This window comes from Mya arenaria, chromosome 17, assembly GCF_026914265.1.
Source record: "Mya arenaria isolate MELC-2E11 chromosome 17, ASM2691426v1".
NCBI classification, from domain to species: domain Eukaryota; kingdom Metazoa; phylum Mollusca; class Bivalvia; order Myida; family Myidae; genus Mya; species Mya arenaria.
Window position 1 is genome coordinate 10,438,902 of NC_069138.1, and position 27,410 is coordinate 10,466,311.

The 27,410-nt window shown below is 35.1% G+C and overlaps 1 protein-coding gene and 1 long non-coding RNA gene across 3 annotated transcripts; one reads left to right on the plus strand and one right to left on the minus strand.

The window, feature by feature from the left end:
- The first annotated feature begins 829 nt into the window (after positions 1-829).
- Positions 830-27,051, plus strand: LOC128224614 (ubiquitin carboxyl-terminal hydrolase isozyme L5-like). The gene is made up of 12 exons (XM_052934540.1): positions 830-987; positions 1,759-1,822; positions 2,919-3,024; positions 10,183-10,308; positions 11,303-11,364; positions 13,432-13,562; positions 13,893-13,959; positions 18,980-19,079; positions 20,101-20,193; positions 21,018-21,116; positions 22,876-22,921; positions 26,958-27,051. Exons 1-11 carry the CDS (start codon positions 915-917, stop codon positions 22,918-22,920), a joined length of 966 nt encoding a protein of 321 aa, XP_052790500.1. The 5' UTR covers positions 830-914; the 3' UTR covers position 22,921; positions 26,958-27,051.
- On the minus strand, positions 15,013-18,657 carry LOC128224615 (uncharacterized). Of its 2 annotated transcripts, none has more exons than XR_008259509.1 (6): positions 18,571-18,657; positions 17,734-17,855; positions 17,247-17,478; positions 16,994-17,088; positions 16,643-16,774; positions 15,013-16,460 (listed from the first exon to the last, which is right to left on the minus strand). It is a non-coding gene; the product is annotated as an uncharacterized LOC128224615 (long non-coding RNA). The 2 variants fall into 2 exon arrangements; XR_008259508.1 differs by having other exon boundaries at positions 15,017-16,460; positions 17,330-17,478.
- Positions 27,052-27,410: the final 359 nt, after the last annotated feature.

The window sequence follows — 27,410 nt, forward strand, 5'->3', positions numbered from 1 at the left end:
GGGGAATCCTACTCCCATCAATTTCTATGAGTAAAACTTCCCCTGGGGAATCCTACTCCCATCAATTTCTAACTACTCGTATACACGAGCATAATGCAGATTGTATTGTTAAGAAAATATTGAATTTCGACTATTATATTTTCCTAGGACCTACAACGAAATCCACTAACAAGCAATGGTGCGGATTTTTAAACGCATTCTAACGCATTTACAAGTGAGACGCGAGGTCGTGATTTGTTATATATCATCTTGAACTTGTATTTAAAGTTCGGCATTTTAAGGGACTAGACATTGGATTATGCAAATGCAAGAAGAAAAGAATATTGTTAAGCGTACATAAACTTGATATTGTTGTGTAAAACGCATTGAAGTTTACTAACTGATGTTTCACATCGCTTACAACACATGTATTTTTCGAAGTTTTTGCGTTTTTTTTCCATCTCGAAGTTTACTAGGTTTGCCTTCCACATATATCCCACTGAAGTTGAAATAGCGTCGGTTTACTAATCAAGTGACTTTTATATGCTAAATATACACATTATAAACTGGCAAACCATAATGCGCTATTTTAATACGGATAAACTCAGCTGAGATAGCGACACAATAGTATTTTAATTATGTAACTTGATGTATTATCGGCCGCATACTAACTCATATTGATAATTCTAGGATTGTTTTGTTAAAAAATTGTATTTGCCGATTTTGGTGTTAAGCCCATTTAAAATTTAACGTGTTCAGAACTAGCTAGGAGAGATAAATGTGTAGGAAATTGCACTTTCAAAATTTAGTATGATGTAGCCTTACATGTGTTTAGTAAGTTGACGTAGTTCGGACATGGGTGCATTTCGGATCAACTTTAATTTGTTCATTTGTTGTACTTGATATTAACGTATATTACTAAGATTTTGACAATTATGTCCAGTGCAGGAGATTGGTGCTTGATTGAAAGCGACCCAGGAGTATTTACGGAACTTATCCGTGGATTTGGTATTACTTTTTTCATTTAGGACCAGTTTTGTTTTATTTGAATTTAACAAACACCGGATCAAAGGCAGCAGTAACGTTGACAGAATATTGACATGTAATAAAACTAAAGCCCAAAATAAAAAATGAATATTTATCATAAAAATCTATAAAATCGTAAAATCAACCATTTTTTTCTAAATGTGTCTACTTTGTTTCGCAGCAGTTTTCCACAGTGGCTTGATGACAAAGGCTCATTAAAGTCACAATAAAAAAATTCAACTAGCCAAAATTATATTTTATACATACTTGAACATGTATATCATCAATATAATACATTGCCATAAACATAAAATGAGATTTGAAAAAAAAAAAATACCCTATACTGTTTCATATTACAGTATAGGGTATTTTTTTTTTCAAATCTCATTTTATGTTTATGGCAATGTATTATATTGATGATATACATGTTCAAGTATGTATAAAATATAATTTTGGCTAGTTGAATTTTTTATTGTGACTTTAATGAGCCTTTGTCATCAAGCCACTGCAGTTTTCTGCTTCCTTGCACTGACCATGTTGTATGTATGTTGCATGTGAAAATCATGAGCTTAGTGTTGATATATATTCCAACGTTATTTTTAAACTAGCTGGGAAAATATACCTAGTAAATTCTGAATTAGGGGGCGTGGTTACAATTGACGGTTGCACAGTCCTGTTAATAATAAATCAAAACATTTTCATGCTGTATGTACACATACACACACATATTAATTTTGGTTTTGTTTTGTGCAGGTTGTGAGGGGGTCCAAGTTGAGGAAATATGGAGTCTGGATGATGAAACGCTGCAAAACTTGAGGTACCTAAGACGATCCAGTTATTATTCTTAAACCTAGGCTTAGAAACATGATATACTTTACATTCAACAACTTAGGCTAAAGTACATCTAATGCCCTTTATTAGCTCACCTGAGCCCCAGGGGTAACAAGTTTTTTTTAAATATTCTTATATAGTCCGTATAAAAAGCCGCTTCCGAGTCTTTGACAATTATTGTGGCTAATTCTTATATGGTAAATTCTTCGAAAATCTACTCTGAAATCGTATGGCATGGAACCATGATTTTGGGTATGCTGCCTCATTAAGTGGACCTTAACCAAGATTTTTCAAATTATATCCATGGGGTAAATGCTGGCCCCACCCCCGGAGTCCCAGGATTTCTATGTACTTTTCTTATTTAGTAAAATATCTTAGATAGTCTACAGCAAAAACATTAATGCCTGCTTTTAATAAATGATTTTCGATCAATTCGAACAACTTTTCCACTGGATGTTTATGGTTTGATTAAGAATTCAAAAAAGTTTTATGCAGAGTGAAAATTCCATATTGTTATACTCCCGACAAACAAAGTTATGGTCAGTCTGTGGGTCCATTGCAATTTTTATTGTCCGGAGGATATCTTGAAAAATACTGGATTGAAATTAATCAAACTTTATACGATTATAGAACATAACATAACATAAGAGATTGCATTATAGAGGAACCACAACTCTTATTTAAAATAATTACAGAGTAATTGCCATTTGTTACTTTTTTCGGGAGAAGAAGTTAAAAAAAATACCTAATGGAATCTAATAAAACTTCACACAGTGATAATGCACAATGAGAGGAAATGCACTACACAAGAACCCAAAACAGGAAAAGTAGTAACTAATTCTAATGTTTTGATGTTTTGCAGTGGTTAAAATTACCGGTAGTACAAGTGCAAAGGTAAAATTCCGTCCCGGCTTGCCCTAATCAGAATTTTATACAGCAGGGTTTGTTGATTTTTTTTATGTCAAGCACTAGAGTGAAACTTCAGGCTTGTTTTGCCAGAGCTTTTATTTCAATAACTGATTTAATCTCAATTATTTGATACTTTTTGAAATCTGAAACTTTTCGTGTGTTTCATAATTCAGGCCAGTTCATGGAATGATCTTCTTGTTCAAATGGGTGCCAGACACGGAGCCAGATGGGTCGGTTGTACAGGACAGCAGACTGGAGAAAATCTTCTTTGCAAAGCAGGTACATTCACATTTGAAACGCTGATAATACTTTTAAATATTGGCTCAGATAAGGAATACTCTTTGGTCAGGAAACATTTATTGATAACAATACACTGACTTTATTACTGATAGTAAATAGCTGACATTATTACTGAGCTGACATTATTACTGATAACAAGGCACTGATATTACTACTGAAAACATAGCTGACAGTATTACAGATAACAAATAGCTGACATTAATACTGATAAATAGCTGGCATAATAAAAAATAGTTGACATTATTGTGGATAATAAATAGCAGACATTATTTTATAAGTGAAATAAACTGTAACAAATGCCAGCTCTTATAACATATCATTTTATTGAGTTGCAACTTTTTAAACAGAGAAAATATCGTGGATGACATCGCATTATATAACATCAATGTACTAGGTACTTATTGTAATAAAATTCAAAACAAAAAGTGGACATATATGGACATGTGCAGCCGCAAAAACGGAACTGCAAGGGTTCACTTTAAGGCGCCAAGCAGTCCGTTAAATATACAACCAGCCGAGATAAGGGCAGATAATTTGTATTTTTACCCCCCCCCCCCCCCTTTGCTGTAATATTTAAAGTTAAACTTAAAGCAATGTTTGTACGCAATACACACCCTGCTGACACGCAATTAAAACGCAAAGCAAACTGTTTCCACAGCGTTTAAAGGTTAAACGCAAAAATTACTGGACACAACAAGCAAGAACCTGCTGACACGCAATCAAAATGCAAAGCAAACTGTTTCCACAGCGTTTAAAGGTTAAACGCACAAATTACTAGACACAACACACAAGAACCTGCAGGGTTGCGCAACCTAGGTGTTACCATAACACAAGAGCAACAACCTAAACGCTTGTATATTATATTGCGTTAAATTATCGTCTTAACATGTTTTTGCCTGTTTGTCTGTAACCAACAATTCACCGATGGGTATGGGGCTTAGCCCCGCCATCAAGTTTCAAGTTGGCAACAAACATAAAAAATATTGGATTTAACCAAAAAGATTATTGACTGATATAGTGATCATGTAGATTAAATGTTGCCCTACTCTCAGCTGGCTGAATTTTTCTTTGCGACTTGTAATAAAAAGAAGACATGTGAATGAGTATAACAACTTATGTTAAAAGACTGGCACTATATAAAATATAAACGAATCTCCCAGTCTTATCCTTGGCGCATATTGTAGTAATAGGTCCCATTGTCTGTGTGTCGCTCGAGGGGACAACGATAAAACACAGCGACGCCGTTTGTGCTCCTGGCAAGTTTTTTCATCTCCATGAACAATTCTCTCAATCATTATTACAACACCGAGCGCACTGAAAATACACAAGCAGAAAAAGGACAGCAAGAACACCGTTTAATGCCTTGATGCTGTAACAAACTTTACTGTTTACTCTACATGTGAAAAACAATGGGGAGTGGGAGGGCGGGTGTAAATTTTTGCATGCTATCCTACAGACGACGAAAACGGAAAGGAAGAGCTATGACAGTCTGGTTACTAATCTCAGCCTTAAATCTTGATATCTGATTACATTCGATCCCAGAATCGAAAGCAGTCTATAAAAATTAATTGCACATCCGGCTGTCAGAAAGTGTAAACAAACGACCACAATGCGTCAAAATTACAAAGTTGCGTATTACTGCGACTACATAAACAATTCTTACAGGACTTAAATAGATCGGTTTATTTCCTAAAAATAAATGTTGTTATGCCTATAAAGTCATAACGAATATTATTATTGATAACAAATAGCTAAAATTATTACTGATAACAAATAGCTGACATTAGTGATCAAACGATTATCGAGTACAATCGATAAATCTTCGCTGACAATGCTATGTCGGCGACAATCGATAGTGGTTGTCCAAAATCGATGTCGCTAATGGTACTTCCGGTATCTACGTATTTTTTGTTTTGTGGAGTCTAGTAAATGTCAGTTTTTCATTTTGGCAATTTTTCGTAAAGTTCATTTTAACAAGGATGATCACTCTCTTACACAACTGCGGTGAATGCAAACTCTTTTGTTTAAAAAATTGCACAAACTCTCCCAAAATTACAAATGGTTTTTAATTGTTTATATATTTCATAAATCCTCATCAATAACCTGTCTCTATGATGTAGTTGGTCTGGTCTTATCTGCAAATAACGGGGATCCCGGCTCGGTGCATTCTGTATTTGAAACTCTTTTTTTGGTACCGTTTGTACTAAACTTATTTACATTTTTGTGAAAGATTTAATAAACTAAGATATTCTAATGAAATGTTTAATATAACAGGTTATTGAATATTAAGGTAACTTGCTTGATGCGGTGTGCATCATTTTGCAATTGATGTGCACTTACAAAGTATGTGGTGTGTTATTATGTGTTTTCGTTAAGTTATTTAGGACAGAAAAATGTAATGAGAGTGTAGTTTCTGTTGTGAAAAGCATAACTATAACATCACATGTACTCATTCCAGGTTTAACCATTTCAATGATCATGATCACACTTGCATAAAGAATGTATTCCTGACTGATATTACGAACTATTGATTATTGTTTGATAGTAAATCGAAATGCTTGGTCCGATTTGATTCGATTATCGATAGCAAATAGAGTCCGATTTTCAAACACTAGCTGACATCATAACTGATAACAGATAGCTGACATTATTATTGATAACAAATAGTTGACATTATTATTGATAACAGATAGCTGACATTATTATTGATGACAAATAGCTGACATTATTATTGATGACAAATAGCTGACATTATTATTGATGACAAATAGCTGACATTATTATTGATGACAAATAGCTGACATTATTATTGATGACAAATAGCTGACATTATTATTGATGACAAATAGCTGACATTATTACTGATGACAAATAGCTGACATTATTACTCATGACAATCAGCTGATATTATAATTGATAACAAATAGCTGACATGATTATTGATAACAAATAGCTGACATTATTACTCATAACAATCAGCTGATATTATAATTGATAACAAATAGCTGACATTATTACTCATAACAATCAGCTGACATTATTACTCATAACAATCAGCTGATATTATAATTGATAACAAATAGCTGACATTATTACTGATAACAAATAGCTGACATTATTACTCATAACAATCAGCTGATATTATTACTCATAACAATCAGCTGATATTATAATTGATAACAAATAGCTGACATTATTACTGATAACAATCAGCTGATATTGTAACTTTTAACAAATAGCTGAGGTTATTTCTGACAACAAATAGCTAACATAATTACTGATAAAAATTATCTGACATTATAACGGATAAAAAATAACTGACATTATTACTGATAAGAAATAACCGACATTTTTACTGAGAACAAATCGCTGACATTATAATAAATAGCTGACATTACTACAAATAAGAAATAGCTGACATTATTACTGTCAGATAAGAAATAGCCAGCATTTTTACTGACAACAAATAGCTGACATTATAACAAATAGCTGACATAATTACTGATAACAAATAGCAGAAACAACAAAATTATTTACCTTTATAAATGTTTTCTCTATTTTATAGCTAAGAAGATATGAATTCCCCTAAAAAGCGCCAAAATATCACTAATAATTTTTTTTTTATTCGTACCTAAATCATGCCTTTTTTGTTTTGATCATTAAAGCTGCACTCTCACAGATTTACCATTTTTCCAACTTTTTTTAGCTCACCTGTCACGTAGTGACAAGGTGAGCTTTTGTGATCACTCTTCGTCCGTCGTCCGTCCGTCCGTCCGTCCGTCCGTTCACAATTGCTTGTGAACACAATAGAGGTCACAATTTTGACCTAATCTTTATGAAACTTGGTCAGACTGATCATCTCTATAAAATCTAGGTCAAGTTCGATATTGGGTCATCTGGGGTCAAAAACTAGGTCACTAGGTCAATTATTAGAAAAACCTTGTGAACACAATAGAGGTCACAATTTTAGCCTAATCTCAATGCAACTTGGTCAGAATGGTCATCTCTATAAAATCTAGGTCAAGTTCGATATTGGGTCATCCGAGGTCAATAACTAGGTCACTAGGTCAGTTATTAGAAAAACCTTGTGAACGCAATAGAGGTCACAAATTTAGCCTAATCTCAATTCAACTTGGTCAGAATGATCATCTCTATAAAATGTAGGTCAAGTTCGATATTGGGTCATCCGCGGTCAACAACTAGGTCACTAGGTCAATAAGTACAAAAACCTTGTGAACACAATAGAGGTCACAATTTTAGCCTAATCTCAATGCAACTTGGTCAGAATAATCATCTCTATAAAATCTGGGTCAAGTTCGATATTGGGTCATCCGCAGTCAATAACTAGGTCACTAGGTCAATTATTAGAAAAACCTTGTGAACACAACAGAGGTCACAATTTTGACCTAATCTTTATGAAACTTGGTCAGACTGATCATCTCTATGAAATCTAGGTCAAGTTCGATATTGGGTCATCTGGGGTCAAAAACTAGGTCAGTAGGTCAATTAGTAGAAATACCTTGTGAACACATTAGAGGTCACAATTTTAGCCTAATCTCAATGCAACTTGGTCAGAATGATCATCTCTATAAAATCTAGGTCAAGTTCGATATTGGGTCATCCGCGGTCAATAACTAGGTCACTAGGTCAATTAGTAGAAAAACCTTGTGAACACAATAGAGGTCACAATTTTAGCCTAATCTCAATGCAAATTGGTCAGAATGATCATCGCTGTAAAATGTAGGTCAAGTTTGATATTGGGTCATTCACGGTCAATAACTAGGTCACTAGGTCAATTATTAGAAAAACCTTGTGAACACAATAGAGGTCACAATTTTAGCCTAATCTCAATGCAACTTGGTCAGAATGATCATCTCTATAAAATCTAGGTCAAGTTCGATATTGGGTCATCCGCGGTCAATAACTAGGTCACTAGGTCAATTAGTACAAAAACCTTGTGAACACAATAGAGGTCACAATTTTAGCCTAATCTCAATGCAACTTGGTCAGAATGATCATCTCTATAAAATCTAGGTCAAGTTCGATATTGGGTCATCCGCGGTCAATAACTAGGTCACTAGGTCAATTAGTACAAAAACCTTGTGAACACAATAGAGGTCACAATTTTAGGCTAATCTTAATGCAACTTGGTCAGAATGATCATCTCTATAAAATCTGGGTCAAGTTCGATATTGGGTCATACGCAGTCAATAACTAGGTCACTAGGTCAATTATTAGAAAAACCTTGTGAACAAAATAGAGGTCACAATTTTAGCCTTATCTTAATGAAACTTGGTCAGAATGATCATCTTAACATAAGCTAGGTCAAGTTCCATATTGGGTCAACCCAGGTCAAAAACTAGGTCACTAGGTAAATTAGTAGAAAAACCTTGTGAACACAATAGAGGTCACAATTTTAGCCTAATCTCAATGCAACTTGGTCAGAATGATCATCTCTATAAAATGTAGGTCAAGTTCGATATTGGGTCATCCGCGGTCAACAACTAGGTCACTAGGTCAATTAGTACAAAAACCTTGTGAACACAATAGAGGTCACAATTTTAGCCTAATCTCAATGCAAGTTGGTCAGAATAATCATCTCTATAAAATCTAGGTCAAGTTCGATATTGGGTCATCCGCAGTCAATAACTAGGTCACTAGGTCAATTATTAGAAAAACCTTGTGAACACAACAGAGGTCACAATTTTGACCTAATCTTTATGAAACTTGGTCAGACTGATCATCTCTATGAAATCTAGGTCAAGTTCGATATTGGGTCATCTGGGGTCAAAAACTAGGTCAGTAGGTCAATTAGTAGAAATACCTTGTGAACACATTAGAGGTCACAATTTTAGCCTAATCTCAATGCAACTTGGTCAGAATGATCATCTCTATAAAATCTAGGTCAAGTTCGATATTGGGTCATCCGCGGTCAATAACTAGGTCACTAGGTCAATTAGTAGAAAAACCTTGTGAACACAATAGAGGTCACAATTTTAGGCTTAACTCAATTCAACTTGGTCAGAATGATCATCTCTAGAAAAATATAGGTCAAGTTCGATATTGGGTTATTTGCGATCAATAACTAGGTCACTAGGTCAATTAGTATAAAAACCTTGTGAACACAATAGAGGTCACAACTTAAGCCTAATCTAAATGTAACTTGGTCAGAATGATCATCTCTATAAAATCTAGGTCAAGTTCGATATTGGGTCATTTACCGTCAATAACTAGGTCAATAGGTCAATTAGTAGAAAAACCTTGTGAACACAATAGAGGTCACAATTTTAGCCTAATGTTAATGCAACTTGGTCAGAATGATCATCTCTATAAAATCTGGGTCATGTTCGATATTGGGTCATCCGCAGTCAATAACTAGGTCACTAGGTCAGATATTAGAAAAACCTTATGAACACAATAGAGGTCACAATTTTAGCCTAATCTTTATGAAACTTGGTCAGACTGATCATCTTTATAAAATCTAGGTCAAGTTCCACATTGGGTCATCCGCGGTCAATAACTAGGTCACTAGGTCAGATAGTAAAAAAACCTTGTAAACACAATAGAGGTCACAATTTTAGCCTAATCTTAATGAAACTTGGTCAGAATGATCATCTTAACATAAGCTAGGTCAAGTTCTATATTGGGTCAACCCAGATCAAAAACTACAGGTGAGCGATACAGGGCCATTATGGCCCTCTTGTTTATTTTTTTGTCTTGGAAAGGGCAAATTTTTGCGCAAATATCTGCAAACCAATGATATAAGACTGTTGACCAAAGGTCAGATCGTAGATTTGCATATTTCCGTTCAAAAATTAATGTTTTATGGCTTAAACCATTACAACGGTTTAAGAAAAATGCATAAAACATCAAATTTTGAACTTGAATATAAAGATCTGCAATCTAATTTTTTGTCAGCAGTCTTATATAAATGGTTTCCATGGATTTTCACAAAAATTGGCTCGTTTGGAGACAAAAAATAAAAAGTTTTCGAGACGGTAAATCTGTAAGAGTGCAGCTTTAAAGTCGAATGAGTTAAACATGATAATGCATAATATCAAAAAAAAATTTTTTAACATTAATCTAATCTATATGGTGCGCCTTTAACCCTATGAGTTGTATTGTTTTCTCTGCCAGGTGATCAACAATGCGTGTGCGACACAGGCCATCCTCAGTATTTTACTGAACTGCTCACACCCGGACCTCACACTGGGCGACACGCTCTCATCATTCAAAGATTTCTCACAGACATTTGATCCGGCAGTATGTATTATGTTTTTTTTATTTATTTTTGTGTGTTTATTTTGTATAAATACTTGTAACAAGAGAAAATATGCACATGTACTCATGCTTTTAAAGCTGCACTCTCACAGATTGAACGTTTTGACAACCTTTTTATTTTTAGTCTTGAAATGAGCCAATTTTTGCAGAATCCATGGAAACCGGTTATATAATACTGCTGACAAAAAATAGATCGCAGATTTAAATATTTAAGTTTGAAAATTGATGTTTTATGCATTTTTCTTAAACCGTTAAAACATTATTTTTCGAACGGAAATATGAAAATCTGCGATTTGATTTTTGTAAGCAATCTTTTATCATTGGTTTGCAGATATTTTACGCAATAAATGCTCTTTTCAAGACAAAAATTAAAATGTGTTTGTTTCAGAAATTCTGTAGTTTAAAACTTTATACTGAAGATCACTTTAATAACGCCATTTCCCAATGATGATAATAACATTCTTACATAAAGCCTTATAAAATATATTATTAAATAACTATTAATCATTAGCCCTTATACACAGCAATTGCCTCGTCCAATAATACAAATGCCTCCTCTATAGCAGCGTCAATATCATATCAGTTAGGGGCCCCAGGCTGAAAAGAGATATAGATATAAAGCCCGCATTTTGAAGAATTTGATTGGCTAATTAAACAGAGCCAAAAAATGATATAGATTTGTAGAAGGAAACGGCAGCCATTTTTTTAAAAGTCAGTATTAAGACGTTAATATTTATTTTAATGAATTTAGTGTTTACTGTCTAGAGGACAAATAACATGGCCAAGATCAAATCACTTATTTATTAACATAGATAAAAACCCTACCTGTTTATCAATAAGATGTAACCCTGACCTCACCAACAAACAATATGGCCTTGTATATTTATCAACTTCATTATTTTGTATGATACTAAAGTAATACTTGTAATTATGTAAAGCATGTTATTATATGTATTTTTCCTGGTTTGTTTTTCAGTTACGGGGACTCAGTCTAAGCAACTCAGACACAATCAAACATGTACATAACAGCTTTTCCAGGTACCAGCTCGATTATTATACTCATAGGCCATTCAAAATTGTTTCCATGTTTGGCATCGCGGGACGGATAGGTTTTGGGCTTCCTTATTGCAAAAAATTCATACATGTTATATGATCAATCGTCTTGCCAAATATTTGGATGAAACGCTGCAATATACTGTAGTTTTTATTATCTGTTAAAAACATGCTTCATACTTTGTACTATTTTTTTTAGGGATGCAAACGAATGGCAAAAGTGATATTCGAATATTCGGTAATTCTTTCGATCGAATATTTGAATATTCGAACACCAAAATGAACCTTTAAGAATTGTAGTAAACTATTATTATTCACTAAAGTAATAGTGGGGGCCCTGTTACCCTTCCTGGTCGTATTCGGTACACGCGACGGACCCTTATTGTTCCACAAATTAGCCTCTGAATTTCCCATTTACAAAATATATCCCAAGAAAAAGCAATATATCTTTAACAAAAAAACAAACCTCTGCGTTCATTTTTGTAAAAAATGCAAAATAAGATCAGGGAATTGTGTTTGTCCCGGTTAAATGACGATATGCGCCAACGTGGGACTTGCAGCCTCGTTCTGGGATTGATGTTTACGAAATATATTTATAGAAAACGACACCATGTCTAAACGTCGCTTTTGTCTTAGGTATTGTACAACAATACAGGACATATATCCTTAAACGTTAAACCATACACTTTCAGTTAATTTTTGTACGCAAGAGCGTTATATTGAAAACATGGAAACAGTAACTAGCACATGTCCTTCGTATCATCAAGGCGATTTGAGCAATATCGCCAAGCTTGATTAGCAGTGAAGACAAAACATTGGTATAAAGGCCGATCTCTTAAACCCTTAATTGGCATGATCATATAAATGTACCCAAAATAATTGGAATGTGTTTTATGTCACTTGTCTAACAGCCAGTAAATGCAAAATTACGGGGACTGTTTATAGTTCCCGGCGATATATCCGATATGACGCGTGTATAGTGTCATCAAGTTCACACCTATGGCATTAGGGGTCGTTGTAAAAACAAGACAGACGAAGATGACAGTTGTAGGCAAAAAGTGTATTAATTTATTATTTCAACAAAAACATTGAATATTCGAATACCTATTTTGACATTCGAATACCAAACGTTCGATCGAATATTCGAATATTCGAATATTCGTTTGCATCCCTAATTTTTTTACATTTGAAGGAGAAAATGATGCAGTCTGTGAAAACCCCTCATTAACACACTTCAATAAGTTTTATTTGAACTCATTTTTTACAAATCAATGTTACTATTGAGAAAGGTCCAGAATGGACTAAGGTGGCTCTGGTGTCTATATTCTACATAGAATGTCACTCATTTATTAACCCCCTTGCATGCTGGGTAAATTGTCATCTGCTCAAAAATGCCGTCTGGTTTATTCTAAATTTCTTTCAATTTACTTAAAACTTTGGGGATATATTGACTGAGTGGCAAACAGCTTGGAACCTGACCAGGCACCGAGTTACTTGGTGTCTGGTCTGGTTCCAAGCTGTTTGCAAAGCCTTTAAAATCGCCATCAGCAGCCTAGGGTTAATGGTGTTTTTTTAAAGGTTTTGTTTTTCTGAATAGCTTGATAGGTTTTCGTACTAAGGGTTGACGCTTAACAAAGAAATGATTTTGTATGGCCTTATTTTATAAATTGTTCTTTACTGTTTTACTTCTTAAAAGATGTCGTTATACATTTGTCATCAACCCTTTCCGAACACAAAGTTGAGGAGGAAGTGAATAGTCATTAACGCCATATCAAAACGAAGTCTCATAATCATTGAGTGAATTTACATTATCGATCATCAAATATACAGTTTTCACGTTGCCAGACTTGTGAGCCTCTTCTGTGCACGCCTGCTTGTTTTGAGAACTCTTCAGAGCACAAGACCACATTCTAATGTAATATCGTGCTGGCTAGAGTGATTTCTTATATAGCACTGTGCAAATAAATGTGATTATTTAATATACTGTTGTGATATCTTGTTTTTAGATTGTTGTATAAAGATTAGTTTAAACCAACCTAATATTATTTTCAGACAGCAGATGTTCGAGTTTGATGAACGGCAGGCGAAGAAGGATGATGATGTATTCCACTTTGTCGGCTACATTCCGATAGACGGCCGACTGTATGAGCTGGATGGTCTCAAGGAGGGACCCATTGACCTTGGTATGACACTCTGCCAAATCTTGAGTGTAAAGATTGTTTATTGAAGAAGAAAAAAATTAATGATTTGTCAGTATTGTCATAGCTTTGATGAGCAAAAGGTGTTTTCTCTTTTTTTGAAAAAGTTTAAATATTACCATGAAAAGTTTCAACACAGCTTTATTGATTAGTGAAATTGGCATTTGTTTGTATGAAGTCTTTGTCCCTTTCCTGCTACTCAGTGCTAGGTAGATAAGTTTTAAATTAAATGAACACCCGAATTAGAGACATGCGTTACTTCCGAACAAATACATGCACAATCGATTGATATGTTACATGCCTTAACCATTGCAGGGCCCATTCCGGAGGGCAAAGACTGGCTGGGATTGGTTAAACCTGTGCTGGAGAAGAGGATGCAGAAGTATGTCAAGTTTTTTTTTCGGCCCATTTTGGGGCCAAAATTAGGCCCTATTCCCCTCCTGAAATAGTACTCGGTAATTTTTTTTCCAAGCGATTGAGATCTGTTCTATTGTGAGTTATCTTATATAAATGAATTGAATGCATTGTTATCAAAATTAGCTGATTATGAAACAAAAACTAAAAAAAAATGACAATCTGTGAGAGTGCAGCTTTAATGCATTATTATGTTTAACTCATTTCCTTTTAAACAAAACCAAAAAGGCGTAATACATTTTGTGTATAACTTAAGAGATATTCGCCTTTATAAAATTAAATTCAACTAAATGTAATAACTATGTGGCCACAAATTCAAGTAAAAAAAAAGCAAAGAAATCACAAATGTTTTTTAATCTGTACTCAAATCATACACTTATTTTTGTTTTGATCATAACAGTCAAATAAGTTAAACATGATAAAGCATTAAAAGTAAAAAAATAAAATTTGCATCAATCTATTATGTGCCCCATTTTTGCTTTCCAACAATACTTTGTACTCTGATACAGCTCGGATGAAATCCACTTAAATGTGATTGCAATCTTATCTTGATATATGCAGATACAGCTCGGATGAAATCCACTTAAATGTGATTGCAATCTTATCTTGATATATGCAGGTACAGCTCGGATGAAATCCACTTTAACGTTGTTGCAATCTTATCTTGATATTTGTAGGTACAGCTCAGATGAAATCCTCTTTAATCTGATTGCAATTGTATCTTGATATTTGCAGATACAGCTCGGATGAAATTCTCTTTAATCTGATTGCAATTGTATCTTGATATTTGCAGCTACAGCTTGGATGAAATCCCCTTTAACCTGATGACAATCATATGTGACCAGTCACGGGATTTTTGGCCCGAAACCACTTTTTGGGCGAAAATGAGATATGAGTAATTTCTGACTGTACTATTCTTTAGGATAAAAATACTGAAAAGAAAATTCAAAAATTCCTATTTAAACGAAATTATGACAAAAACTAGAAGGGCACTTGGTTAAGACACAGCTAGAAATTCGGTAAAGTTCAAGAATTGATTGAAACATTTGTATTCACAGATGCAATAAATATTCATCACAATATACACAATTCCCACATTATAACGACAACAATATATTTTCAAAACCATTCTCAATTATTATTGAGAAAATAAATGAAAATTAATTTGTTACCATGGCAACCATGATTGAAAAAGGCGTTTTGGGGTTATATTTGCATTTAAATATACAATAAATGCCATATGAAGCTTTCAATAATAATTGATTTGTTAATTGATATCCTCAAACCTTACTGTACATGGTGTATGTATTTGACATTCAAAAAAAATCAAAATAAATAAAAACTCTTTGCCAAGTACCGTAGTTTATTGGCAATTTTTCACAATAAATTGACATTAGGTTGGAACTTGCACCTAATACAAACCAATGCATATCTAGAAGTTAAAGTATGTTACCCCAGTAATTTACTATAATTTATCTTATTTGAATGATATTTAAGGGTTTGTTTTTTATCCTGGTTATCATGGCAACAGGCCACAAACATGATTATAATCACACTAACTTTACCTCAAATGTGATTTTTTGTGTAGTCATTCATTGCTCATAAAACATGAAATGGTAGTAAATATACTCTTAATTAAATAAACATAACAATCCTACACAATTTACACTATTGTAAAATTAGATCAGTTAATAAATGGGCACATTTACATTTTACAAAAATGAAAACAATTTATTTAACACGCTAACTACTTAGCATGTACACGTCATTATGTAGTTTCAAGAGGTATGCAATTGGTCACATAGTACCTGACAAATTATATTTTCGATGCTTATTCATAGGTAAAAGTTAAAGCTGAAAATGTTTATAGGATTCAGGAAGGTTTTAAAAATAAAGATATTGAAGAAAAACTGAAAGGTTGTTAAGGTACATTTTATCAGGCTGTGAGTAATTAATATTGACAAACAATATTATAAATGTCTTCAATTCAAGCATTTATAGGCTTCAACTGCCAGATTGGTTTAAGTTTGTATTAATAATAATCATATAGTGGTCTCCATTATGGCAGAGGGGCTCTACCAACAAAGGACAGGGTGTAGCACCCTTCTATCACTCATTTGCTAAAACCACAGTTTTTCACTCAAAATCACTGGTAGCTTCATTTCATATGAACATGTTTCTATTGAATAAATAATTGTCAATAAAAAAATGATACACATTTTCATCAGCTCAGTAACAGGCTCATTCTCAAATCTTATATTTAGTTTATAAAGATCACATATCAGTATATTAGTTTTTTCACTTATTTAAGGGATCAGAGCCTTTTTGCATTAAGTCCTTTTAGTTGGATGCGTTCAGGGTACTCTCAATGGAAAAGCCATTGTTGTGGGCTTGTCAATTTTAACTTCAATCTCACTGTCCTTGGCATGCTCTCTCATGAATTCACTCACTGGGTGGTCAGCTGAAGTTCTGCAAAATAATGTTCATATATGTACATTACTTAGTGTTTGGAATAAATTATGCAAATTTATTTGAACATCAAAACTCACATCTGAATAAAATGGACAAAAAATATCTAAAATTGTTTTTGACTTATGTTCATAGATATACATACACAGGCAGTGATACTGTCTATAATACTTTTGTTATACCTGAAGTGATGATATTTCCTCAAGTTTGGAATGGACTTCAGGGGTCACTTGGTGTACTCCAACCAGTCAAAGAATATAACCAGTTTGCCAAGGTCATCAATCCAAAAAGGATGTGTGCTGCCTCCATTTGGTCTGAATAAATAAACATGTTGTTTATATTATGATATAATACCTATTGTTTTTACATAAGCTTTCTTTTACATAATAAGGTATTATAACCAACTTCAGTGTTTAAATAAAGTACCAAAAGTCAATATTTGTATAAACAAAATCCTTTAATTTGGCTTTAAATCAACATTTAAAGCACCAAAATTAAAAACAAAACAAAAAAACAACATTCTTACAACTTACCTTCCACAGACCAAATCTCACACAGCACTGAACTTTATGTCACCTGCATTCATTTAAGTAAATGCTGTTTCTCTCCCTTCAGAATACATCAGACCCTTAAACATAGAATTACATACAATTTATTGAACTGATTGCCTTCAATCCATGACATTTAGAGAAGTAAGAGAACAGATTTAAGCCCAACTATTTTTATAAGACTAATTAATATTTTGAGATTTCTGATTACTTGTATTGAAAAAATAATAAATGTTACATTGTTTTGTTATTCTAATGTTCTCATGTGTCAATATGCAGTGCATAAGTGATGTACTTCAACACTGCTTTTGTCAATCATACCCAATGACTGCATTGTTTTTATTCCACCCAACACAGTTGTCAATGTGCAGGTATGCAGAGTCTTCTCTTTATGGATGATGTTGAAAATGAGGTACCACACCATTGGTCACATAACAGCTAAACCCTCCATCACTGAGATATCTGTGAACCTGAAAAAAACACACTTTGAAATAGAAAAGATGTGTGTATATATATATATTTATTTACACTTTAATTTTATGTTCAAGTAAGAACTTTGAATAAAGGTGATATAAAATATTTAAACAAGAGCGCCGCAGAGAAATGTGAGCGCTTCTCTGTTTTTTCAGTGAATTTACAAAATATAAAGGTTTTCCATTTCCCCAATAATAATTTAGTCAAATGGCAAAACTGTATTAACCACTCAATTTGTAAATAAAATTTACCATATGATTTACAGAACACATCAAAGCAGGGCACTCTTGCTGTGCCTAATATGGGTAGAAGACCTGCTTGGCATAGTCAAAGCTGTAATGGATTGTTGTTCTATGTACAGCAGGTGCTTGACCTGAAATTCACATTTGATCATAATGTTCTAAAGATATGTATTTAGAGAAATACAAATCATTAAATGTTTATAGTTGGGGTGATGCCCCGGCAGATCAACATGTACACAAAAATGCATGCCAAAGAAATTTCCTGTTAGTCTGAATGTCATGCATACTCAAAAAGCAGCTTGCAGCTACAGTCCTTAATATTGGTCCTGGCTTTTAGAGTATTGTGCTCTAATTCTAGATAAACATTTCCCCCATCTGCATTAGTCTTTTATTTTCATAAACATCATGATCATCTTCATCATAACATAATTTTTTTTCAATGTACCTGAACCTCATGAGATGGTATGTTATGCACATAAATCAACATTGCAAAAAAAAGTTCATCTACAACTTTAAATTCATCAACATAGCTAAAAAGACAGTTAAACTGCAATTCAAAAATAATTCGTAAAATCCATCAATACTTGTATTGATAGTTGGCCACGGTAAGATGATGAAAAATTGATTATGTCCTTTTTCAGTCATCATAAGTATGCAAAAAGAGAATATCTGCTAGATTTTGATCTGTTTACATTTTCAATGTCAGACTGTCAAATTTCACTTCCGCTTTCTTTTCCTGCGATCAATTTCCATCCATTTGACCGAATTTAGGATATATTGCATTACATTAAAGATATACACATTTGTTAAATTATATGCTTAAACAATGAAAATAATTCTACTTACCAACAAATTCCTAATTTGATGGAAAATGCCTTTGGTTCAGCTTGACCTACATCCTCAAATTTGGGTTAAAAAATAGCTCATGACAACTAATACGGGAGATAACACCAAAAGTAATAAACAATACGAAAGAAAGTGGTTAAAAAACACTATTTCTATGAACATTACATTTTAAAGACTATATTTGACTGAACAATCTAGGGTGACAAATTGTTTAATGGTTGTTTTAACGATAAAAACTTCGTTACTTTCTTATTTTTTACGCTTCAACTTTGCGCACGTTTTTCTCGAAATCGAGGCTATCGGTTTCGGGCCAAAAGTCTCATGACGCGTCACATATCTTGATATCTGCAGCTACAGCTTGGATGAAATCCCCTACAACCCGATAGCAATTGTATCTTGATATTTTCAGGTACAGCTCGGATGAAATCCACTTTAACCTCATGGCAATCGTATCAGACAGGAAGATGTGCTACGAGAAAAAACTCGCAGAATTGTGTTCACTAGCTGAGGTATGCCTGCATAGATATATAGGGCCACCACCTTATCGTTGGATGTCCTTCAGTCTCGATTGCTTAACTACAACTGAGCTCCAAAGGGCTCGTCAAAAAAGACCTGTCAACTTTTAAGAAGAAATTAAATGAAAATCTCTAATTACTGTTTACCAATTTAATAATAAGTTAACCACGTTTGGCTGACACTGTTTAGTGTTTCCAACAGTGAAGGGAAGACTTCCTTAGGTCCCTGATCAATCAAATTAAGAGACTTCTGGGGGAAGGGGGTGAAGTAACAGGGGAGGAGGGGGTCTTTTGCATGAAGAAGACATGAAGGAGGGGGTCTTAGGACAAATGTAGGATATAACATCCCATGACAAAACAGTGTGGGAGGTTTTACCTAACCGAAAATTACATGGATGGGAGGTTTTGTACATGGAATGTTTTGTATGGCTCCTGTTTGGGATTAGACATACTTTAATGCTTGTAATATTCTACAGTAAGGTGGTACAGAAATGTATGTCCCACAGCAGCCATTACAAGAAGCTTACAGCTGAAGGGATTGAGGCGGAAAAGGGGTTTGGAGATGGGGGTTGAAGATATATACCTAAGATGGGGACTGGGGCTGAAGGGAGATGGGGGTGCAAAGGAGACATTATAATTGAGAGGGTTGGGTGACTCAGATATACTGACACTTATTGCTATATTTCACAGTGTGGAGATGTGGAATCTGTAGTCCGAGATCTTAAACACAAGATACTTCTAGGTAACAGGGATTGGAGGGGGGTGGATTGGGGGTTGGTGGGATAAAGGTAATAGGGACTAGATTGGGTGAGTCGGGGTTGTAGATATAGACTTGCTGACAATTCCTGTTATATTTCACAGTGTGGAGGTATGGAATCCTCAGTCAGAGATCATCAAACACTAAGTGCTTATAGGTAACAGGGTTGGGGGGTGGGGGTTGGGGTAAGATTGGGTGACTCGGGGATGGTGGTCTCAGATATAAACTTACTGACAATTCTTGTTAAATATTCCACAGGGCGGAGGTATGGAAACAGACCTACTGAAATCCCAGGTCAGCCAACTCAAGATGCTGATAGGCGACGAGGAGAGAAAAATGAAGAAATACCAGGTTTGTTTGATTGTCTGCTTTGACTCGTTAAATAGAATTTTACAGTGTGTCAAGGTGGAACCTACTTGCAAGTTGGAATTTAAGGCTATAGGAAGCAATTGACTCAAAAAGTGCATCCGGAATCGCGAGGACACCACGTTTTATGAAGGGACACCAGAACCTCCCAAATCAGGTGTTCTGTCGGGACACCATCATTTTTATAGCAGTACGTTAAATAGGAATTAAAAAAACATGTGAAAATGAAGCAGAGAATGATTCAAAGTCGAACAATATATTTATATTCACAGATATTTAGTACAGTAAGTTAAATGGTCTCTTACCTTCAGGAAGGGACACTTGATTTAGACTTGTGGTGTCACTTAGGAATCTAATTAGTGTCCAACCTGGCTGGGTATTCAAATGATGCCTATACTTGCAAGGTAGTATTTTATACTAACACTATTCAAGTGTTGTTATCAAAACTGCCAAAAATACACTCCAAGATGTACTCCAAGTCACTGTTTCACACTTTCTTGATTATAAAGGTATGTTTAAAGCCAAGTTTGAAAAGGAACAGGGGGCTGCAAAAGAGTGACCGGGAGAAAGGGTACATTGTATCATGCTGTGAAGAACTTGAAACATTATGAATGGAACAGAATATGCAAGGAATTTTTGTTAATTGAAGTACAGGGGTAGTAATAGGATTCAACTGCAAAGGCAAAAGGGTGCATATGCTGGTCTCCGTGACGGCAGAAGGGTGATACCAAAAAAGGACAGTATGCAGCACCCTTCCTTTACACTTTAACTAAAACCGTATTTAATGGGAGTGTTTTGGCTATTGACAGATGGAGAATATTCGACGGAAGCACAACTATCTGCCGTTTATCATGGAGCTACTGAAGATACTCTCGGAAAAGGGACAGCTGCTGCCTCTTGTGGAAAAGGTCAGGGCTTCTTCTTCTTCTTTCAAGTCTAAAAAGATCTGTCTGTGCCTTAAAATGGCTGCATTTTATGGTCTGGCCACGCTTTATAAAAGCTGCATTATGGCTTGACCCCATCAAATCCTCTGGTGTGACTTAAAACTTAAGACTCATTTTTATTTCCTCACAGGTCATGTGTTATATTTTCTTGCTAATTTCTATCAAACTTTTTTTATTGAATATATTTCAAATACATGTTTACGTTAAAAACCACAAACAATTTTTTTTAATTGGATAAAGTGATCTCAACAGCTGTGTTGGCAATTGTTTCAAAATTGTTGAAAATATTTACATGGAAATTGTTAGACCTATTCACTATAACAATACAAACACACACATGTAGCAAGTTCTGTAACTATTGCTGAAATAGTTGTCCAGTTATGCCCAATGTTTAATGTATCGGTGTCTTAAAACAATCATTTGATTTATAAAACATATTTTAAGTTTTAATGCATTTAAGCAGTCGTTTTAAATCAGGCCTGCCCTGTCCATCAACGAATACCTGCAATACTCTACTGCACTATGCTTTGTTGTGTACCGGGGATGATATGGCTTGGAAAATCTCATAATCATTAAAAAAAAAAAAAGGCAGTTTCATTCTGTTCCGCAAGGAAACCTCTCTGGAAATCTGCCTCTAACATATTCACGGACTTTTCTACTAACGATTTCCAAAGAAAAAGTATTCTTGATATTAACTTGGGTAGCCTCATCACTACAAATTTTTAACCAGCCACTTAGACCACTCGCCTGCACAGACAACTAACAGTATAGGGTATTTAAAAGAACAGTATTCAAAGTGAGACTCTTATTTAAAATCAATACAAACACATGTATAACAAACATACATTCTGACTGATAAACCTTTAACTACTTACTAAATAATGCTTTTATGGAAAATATTAATTACTGATGACAAGATTGTAACCGTGTATTTAATAGCAGAAAGTGCAAAAATATTAAATGATTGGTGAATGCTAAAAGATTTACTTTCATCTACTATAGTCTCATTAGGTAGAAATACCGGGTTTTATGCTTATTTCTTTCAAATTAAACTTTGTATCTTTCATAAGAACCATTGTTTTCAACGTTTATTCATCCTTTTTGGAATATTAAAACAATATTATTTAATGTGGTAAATCTTATTTGGGAGTAAGAGTGCATCTTTAATTGTAACAATGATTATATTGAAAGAAGATTTGTCTCCCTTGCCTTATGCATGATTATTCATACTACCCATAACAAGATTTTGTCAGTCAATTTCCCCATGGTATGTATGGAGTGTAACAAAAAAAAGTACTGTGGTTGTCGATGATGGCATCTGCCATTCATGAACATTTAAACCCTATAAACATAAAGTATGTTGTAAGGTGGCCTAGTTTATTATTAAGCCTGTTAAGAATCGTACCATCAAGTACCCCAGAATAAACCTGCAGCTCTTGGTCTGTCTGACACAATAGTTATTAGATATTAACAGTGATTAGACTCAAGTTATTAAAACTGCAATTTTATCTGGAAGGTATATGGCGCAAGTTAATTTTTGCAGTTTCAAACTTCGAGTGGAAGATAAAATATGCAAAATTCATGATAGTGGTATACAACCTATAAGTAAGTAACCCTTTAATTACAACGCTTTCACCATATACATTTCTGGTTATAATCGTGTAGAAGACAGGTTATAACATAAAACAGTGCATTCTATTGTGTGTGTTTTTTTCTTTTGCAGGCAAAAGAAAAAGTGGACAAGAGAAAGGAGGAGAAGATGAAATAAGGCAAGTTGGTACAACTGTTTAAGTTTTTAGCTTGTCTGGGTTTCGGAGAAAAAATCTAGGTATTGTTGTAGCCTTGGCGTTGTCATTGCTTTGCGTTGTCATTGCGATGTTTGCGTTGTCGTAGTGCAAAAAATTCAACCTTGGTTAAACTGGAAAAAAAATCAAATCAAACTTAATACACAAGTTGCCAGATAAATATGCACATGTCACAAGGCCCATAACTCTGGCTTTAATAATTGTTGAGTTGTGCCCCTTGTTTGAGCTTGTCTGGTTTTCAAGGGAAAAAAATCAGGTTTTGTCGTAGCCTTAGAGTTGTCACGCTGTTTGTGTTGTCGTAGTGCAAAAAGTGTTCCAACCATGGCCATAACTCAAAAAATGTTCAAGATATTCAAATGAAATTAAATGCACATTTTGCAAGGTCCATAAACCGGACTTTAATAATTGTTGATTTATGCCCCTTTTTTAAGCCTTGTTTGGCTTTCGAGGAAAAAAAATCCAGGAATTGTTAAGGCCTTAGCATTGTCATTGGCATAAGCGCTGTTCTCTTTTTTGTAGTGCAAAAACATTCAACCTAGGCGGTAACTCAAAAACCATTCAAGATATTCAAATGAAACTTAATACAGATGTTGCCAGATACAATTCACACATTAATATTAAGGCCTATTACTAGATGGCTTTGTGCCCTTTGTTTAAAAAACTTCTTCAGCAATGAATACTCAGTTCCTGATTTAACCAATAATGAACACTTATAATAATTATGCCCCATTCCAAGAGGGGTATATTGCTTTGCACAGGCATGTCGGTATGTCGGTCAGTCGGTCGGTGCGTCGGTAGACCAAAGCTTGTCCGAGTGATAACTCAACAATTCCTGGACGTATGGTCATCAAACTTCACATAAAGGTTGGGCCTGACCAGTAGATGACCTCTATTGATTTTGGGGGTCATCCGGTCAAAGGTCAAGGTCACAGTGACCTTTAATGGTAAAATCATTTTAAAGCTTGTCCGAGTGATAACTCAACAATGCCTGCACCCATGGCCCTCAAACTTGACATGGAGGTTGGGCTTGACCAGTAGATGACCCCTATTGTTTCGGGGGGTCATCAGGCCAAAGGTCAAGGCACAGTGACCTTGAATGGTAAAAGGTCGTCCGAGTGATAACTTGACAATGCCTGCACCTATGGCCCTCAAACTTGACTTAGAGGTTGGGCTTGACCAGTAGCTGACCCCTATTGTTTTTGGGGCTCATCAGGCCAAAGGTCAAGGTCACAGTGACCTTGAATGGTGAAAGGTCGTCCGAGTGATAACTTGACAATGCCGGCACCCATGGCCCTAATAATTGAATTGGAGGTTGTGCCTGACCAGTAGATGACCCCTATTGTTTTTGGGGGTCATCGGGCCAAAGGTCAAAGTCACAGTGACCTTGAATGGTAAAAGGTTGTCTGAGTGATAATTCGACAATGCCTGCACCCATGGCCCTCATAATTGAATTGGAGGTTAGGCCTGACCAGTAGAAGACCCCTATTGATTTTGGGGGTCATCGGGCCAAAGGTCAAGGTCACAGTCACCTTGAATGGTTAAAGGTTTTCCGTGTGATAACTTGACAATGCCTGCACCCATGGCCCTCAAACTTGACTTAGAGAATTGGGCCTGACCAGGAGATGACCCCTATGGTTTTTGGGGGTCATCTGGCTAAAGGTCAAGGTCACAGTGACCTGGAATGGTAAAAGGTTGTCTGAATGATAATTCGACAATGCCTGCACCCATGGCCCTCAAACTTGACTTGGAGAATTGGCCTGACCAGTAGATGACCCCTATGGTTTTGGGGGGTCATCTGGCCAAAGGTCAAGGTCACAGTGACCTGGAATGGTAAAAGTTTGTCAGAGTGGTAAGTCGACAATGCCTGCACCCATGGCCCTCATACTTGACATGGAGGTTGGGCCTGGCCAGAAGATAGTCCCTATTGATTTTAGGGGTCAAAGGTCATGGTCACAGTGACCTTGAAAGCGAACTCGACAATTCCTGGACCTATGGTCATCAAACTTGACATGAAGGTTGGGCCTGCCCAGTAGATGACCCCTATCAACTTTGGGGGTCATCAGGCCAAGGTCAATATCACAGTAAACTTTAGCGCAAAAAGTTAACAAATCTTCTCCCAGTGATATCTCAACAATGCCTGAACCTATGATCATTAAACTTGACATGGATGTTAATCCTGACCATTAGATCACCCTTATTGATTTTAGGATTCATAGAGCCAAAGGTCAAGTTCACAGTGATCTTGAATGGTAAAAGGTTGTCCGAATGATAACTCAACAATGCCTGAACCCATGGCCTTCAAACTTGACTTGGAGTTGCATCTGACTTGTAGATGACCCCTTACGATTTAAGGGGTCATTGGGTCAAAGGTCAAGTTCACAGTGACCTTGAACGAAAAAAACTTGTCTGTGTGATAACTTGACAATGCCTGCACCCATGGCCCTCGAACTTGACATTTAGGTTTCTGGTGACGAGGTGATGACTCTGGATTTTGAGTTCATAGAGTCAAAGGTCATGGTCATAACACACTCTATCCTCACACTTTAATGGTCATAATCTTAAAACTGCCTTAACGGCAACAAATCAGCTGTCATTTCGGTCCATGCATATTTCATTCAATTGTCCATATAATCCTGACAACATGGCGCTCAGGGGGGCATAATGTTTGACAAACATCTCTTGTTATCATAAGGTGACTATAAATTAATTTGCTAGATTTTTTATCCCCGCCCGCCCCCTCTTTTTTCCACCAACCCATACATTTTATTGAATCAAATACAAGGGTCTGTATTTGGGAACAGTCCGGTACTGTCAGGGAACAGCGTTTATTCATAACTATCCTAATGTAAAAAAGAATTGTTATGATCATGTTCCTGGTCGCCTAGAAACACATGTATGTGGAACCTTATGAAATAAGAAAGAACATGAACACATTTTCAACTGGGAAACAGTCTTCTAAAAAAATAATAATAATAAATTGTCATCCCTGCCCCCATTTAAAAAGAAATTTGGATGAAAATCTAGCAAATAATACATTTTAAAAACAGAATAACACAGCCTTCATACAGCATAAACACACACAAAAAAAGAGAAAAAATCCTTAAAATAGCTCTACAAAACTTTTGGACAGTCTATTAACTTACATGGATCAGCACCCAGGTATTGTTTGTCTAGAGGTTACATTGAAAATAGTGTTTTTATAGCTCACCTCAGTACAAAGTGCTCAGGGTGAGCTGTTCCCAGCACCCACTGTCCGGCAACAATGGCTTCAAATGACATTGCCTCCTAAACCGCATGGCCAATTTAGATGAAACTTCACTGGATGGAATGTTCTTTGGATGGTGCCCTTTTAAAACGTTCAAAAAAATAAATTCCATGTTGAACTCGGGTTGCCATGGCAACGGAAAGGAAAAACGTCTTCTTGACAAGGATCATGAGAGCTTAGATTTGTGGTGTGTTACTAAATTTGTTCAAATTATGCCCCAGGGTCAAATTTGGCCCTGCCCTGGGAGTAACAAGTTTCATATATACTTTAAACAGAAATCTTTGAAAATCTTCTTGTCTGAAGCCATTGGACTCACACCTTTGATATATAGAATATCTTCTTTTCTCAGACAACATGGCAAAGGCCTTTGATATTTGTTGGTTTGAATTATGCCCCTTGGGTCAAAGCTAGCCTCACTCTTTATGTATTACTCTCTTATTTTTGAAGTTATAGCAGTGAAATTTGGACCCTTTAGTTTTAAATCAAATACCGGTATCAATTTTGTGCTTGGGAGACCTTAACTTTATTTTGACAATACACACAATTGTAGTTTAATCCCTAATTGCATTGTCATAAACTAAAAAGCTCATATTCATAAAAAACAAAGGCTTAAAACTTCCAATCATGTGACCAATTGAGGACCATCATGGGCCTCTTGTTTCTTCTTCCACATCAGCTAAATATCATACATATGCTTTATGATGAAAACTGATTTGTTTTTTTTTCCATTTTCAGATTTGGCGGATCAAGCAGTTTCTGTTGTATTGTTATTGTGTATTTCTGTGCTTCAAATTGTGTTCTTCATCTACTCAATAAATAATGAATAATTCTCTCTTTTGAATGTTCCATTATTGACATGTTTTCAAATTTTAAGTATATTCCAAGTTTTGTTTATTCAAAATGAATTGACTTTTGTTGGGATATATTCTGAAAATGGGGAATTTCTGAGGCTAATTTGGGGAAAAATTAGATTCCATTGTTGGTACTAGCTACGACAAAGAAGGGTTAAAAAGAAGCAGCTATTACTATAACGAATAATATGGTATAAGTTTTACAACTAAAAGAATCATTTTGGTAATCGAATATTTGATCAAAAGAACAGCTGAACATTCAAATATCAATTTTGGCATTCCTTTGCATCCCTAGTATTTTGCTAAGCTATTCAAAGTTTTTGTCAGTATGGATGGA

Bases quoted from the DNA above. Each gene is read 5' to 3' on its own strand.
- LOC128224614 (XM_052934540.1), top strand. From the start codon at position 915: ATGTCCAGTGCAGGAGATTGGTGCTTGATTGAAAGCGACCCAGGAGTA. The intron at 10,309-11,302 runs GTATGTATTATG...TTTGTTTTTCAG, and splicing joins CACAGACATTTGATCCGGCA to TTACGGGGACTCAGTCTAAG. The intron at 13,960-18,979 runs GTATGTCAAGTT...TGATATTTTCAG, and splicing joins CTGGAGAAGAGGATGCAGAA to GTACAGCTCGGATGAAATCC.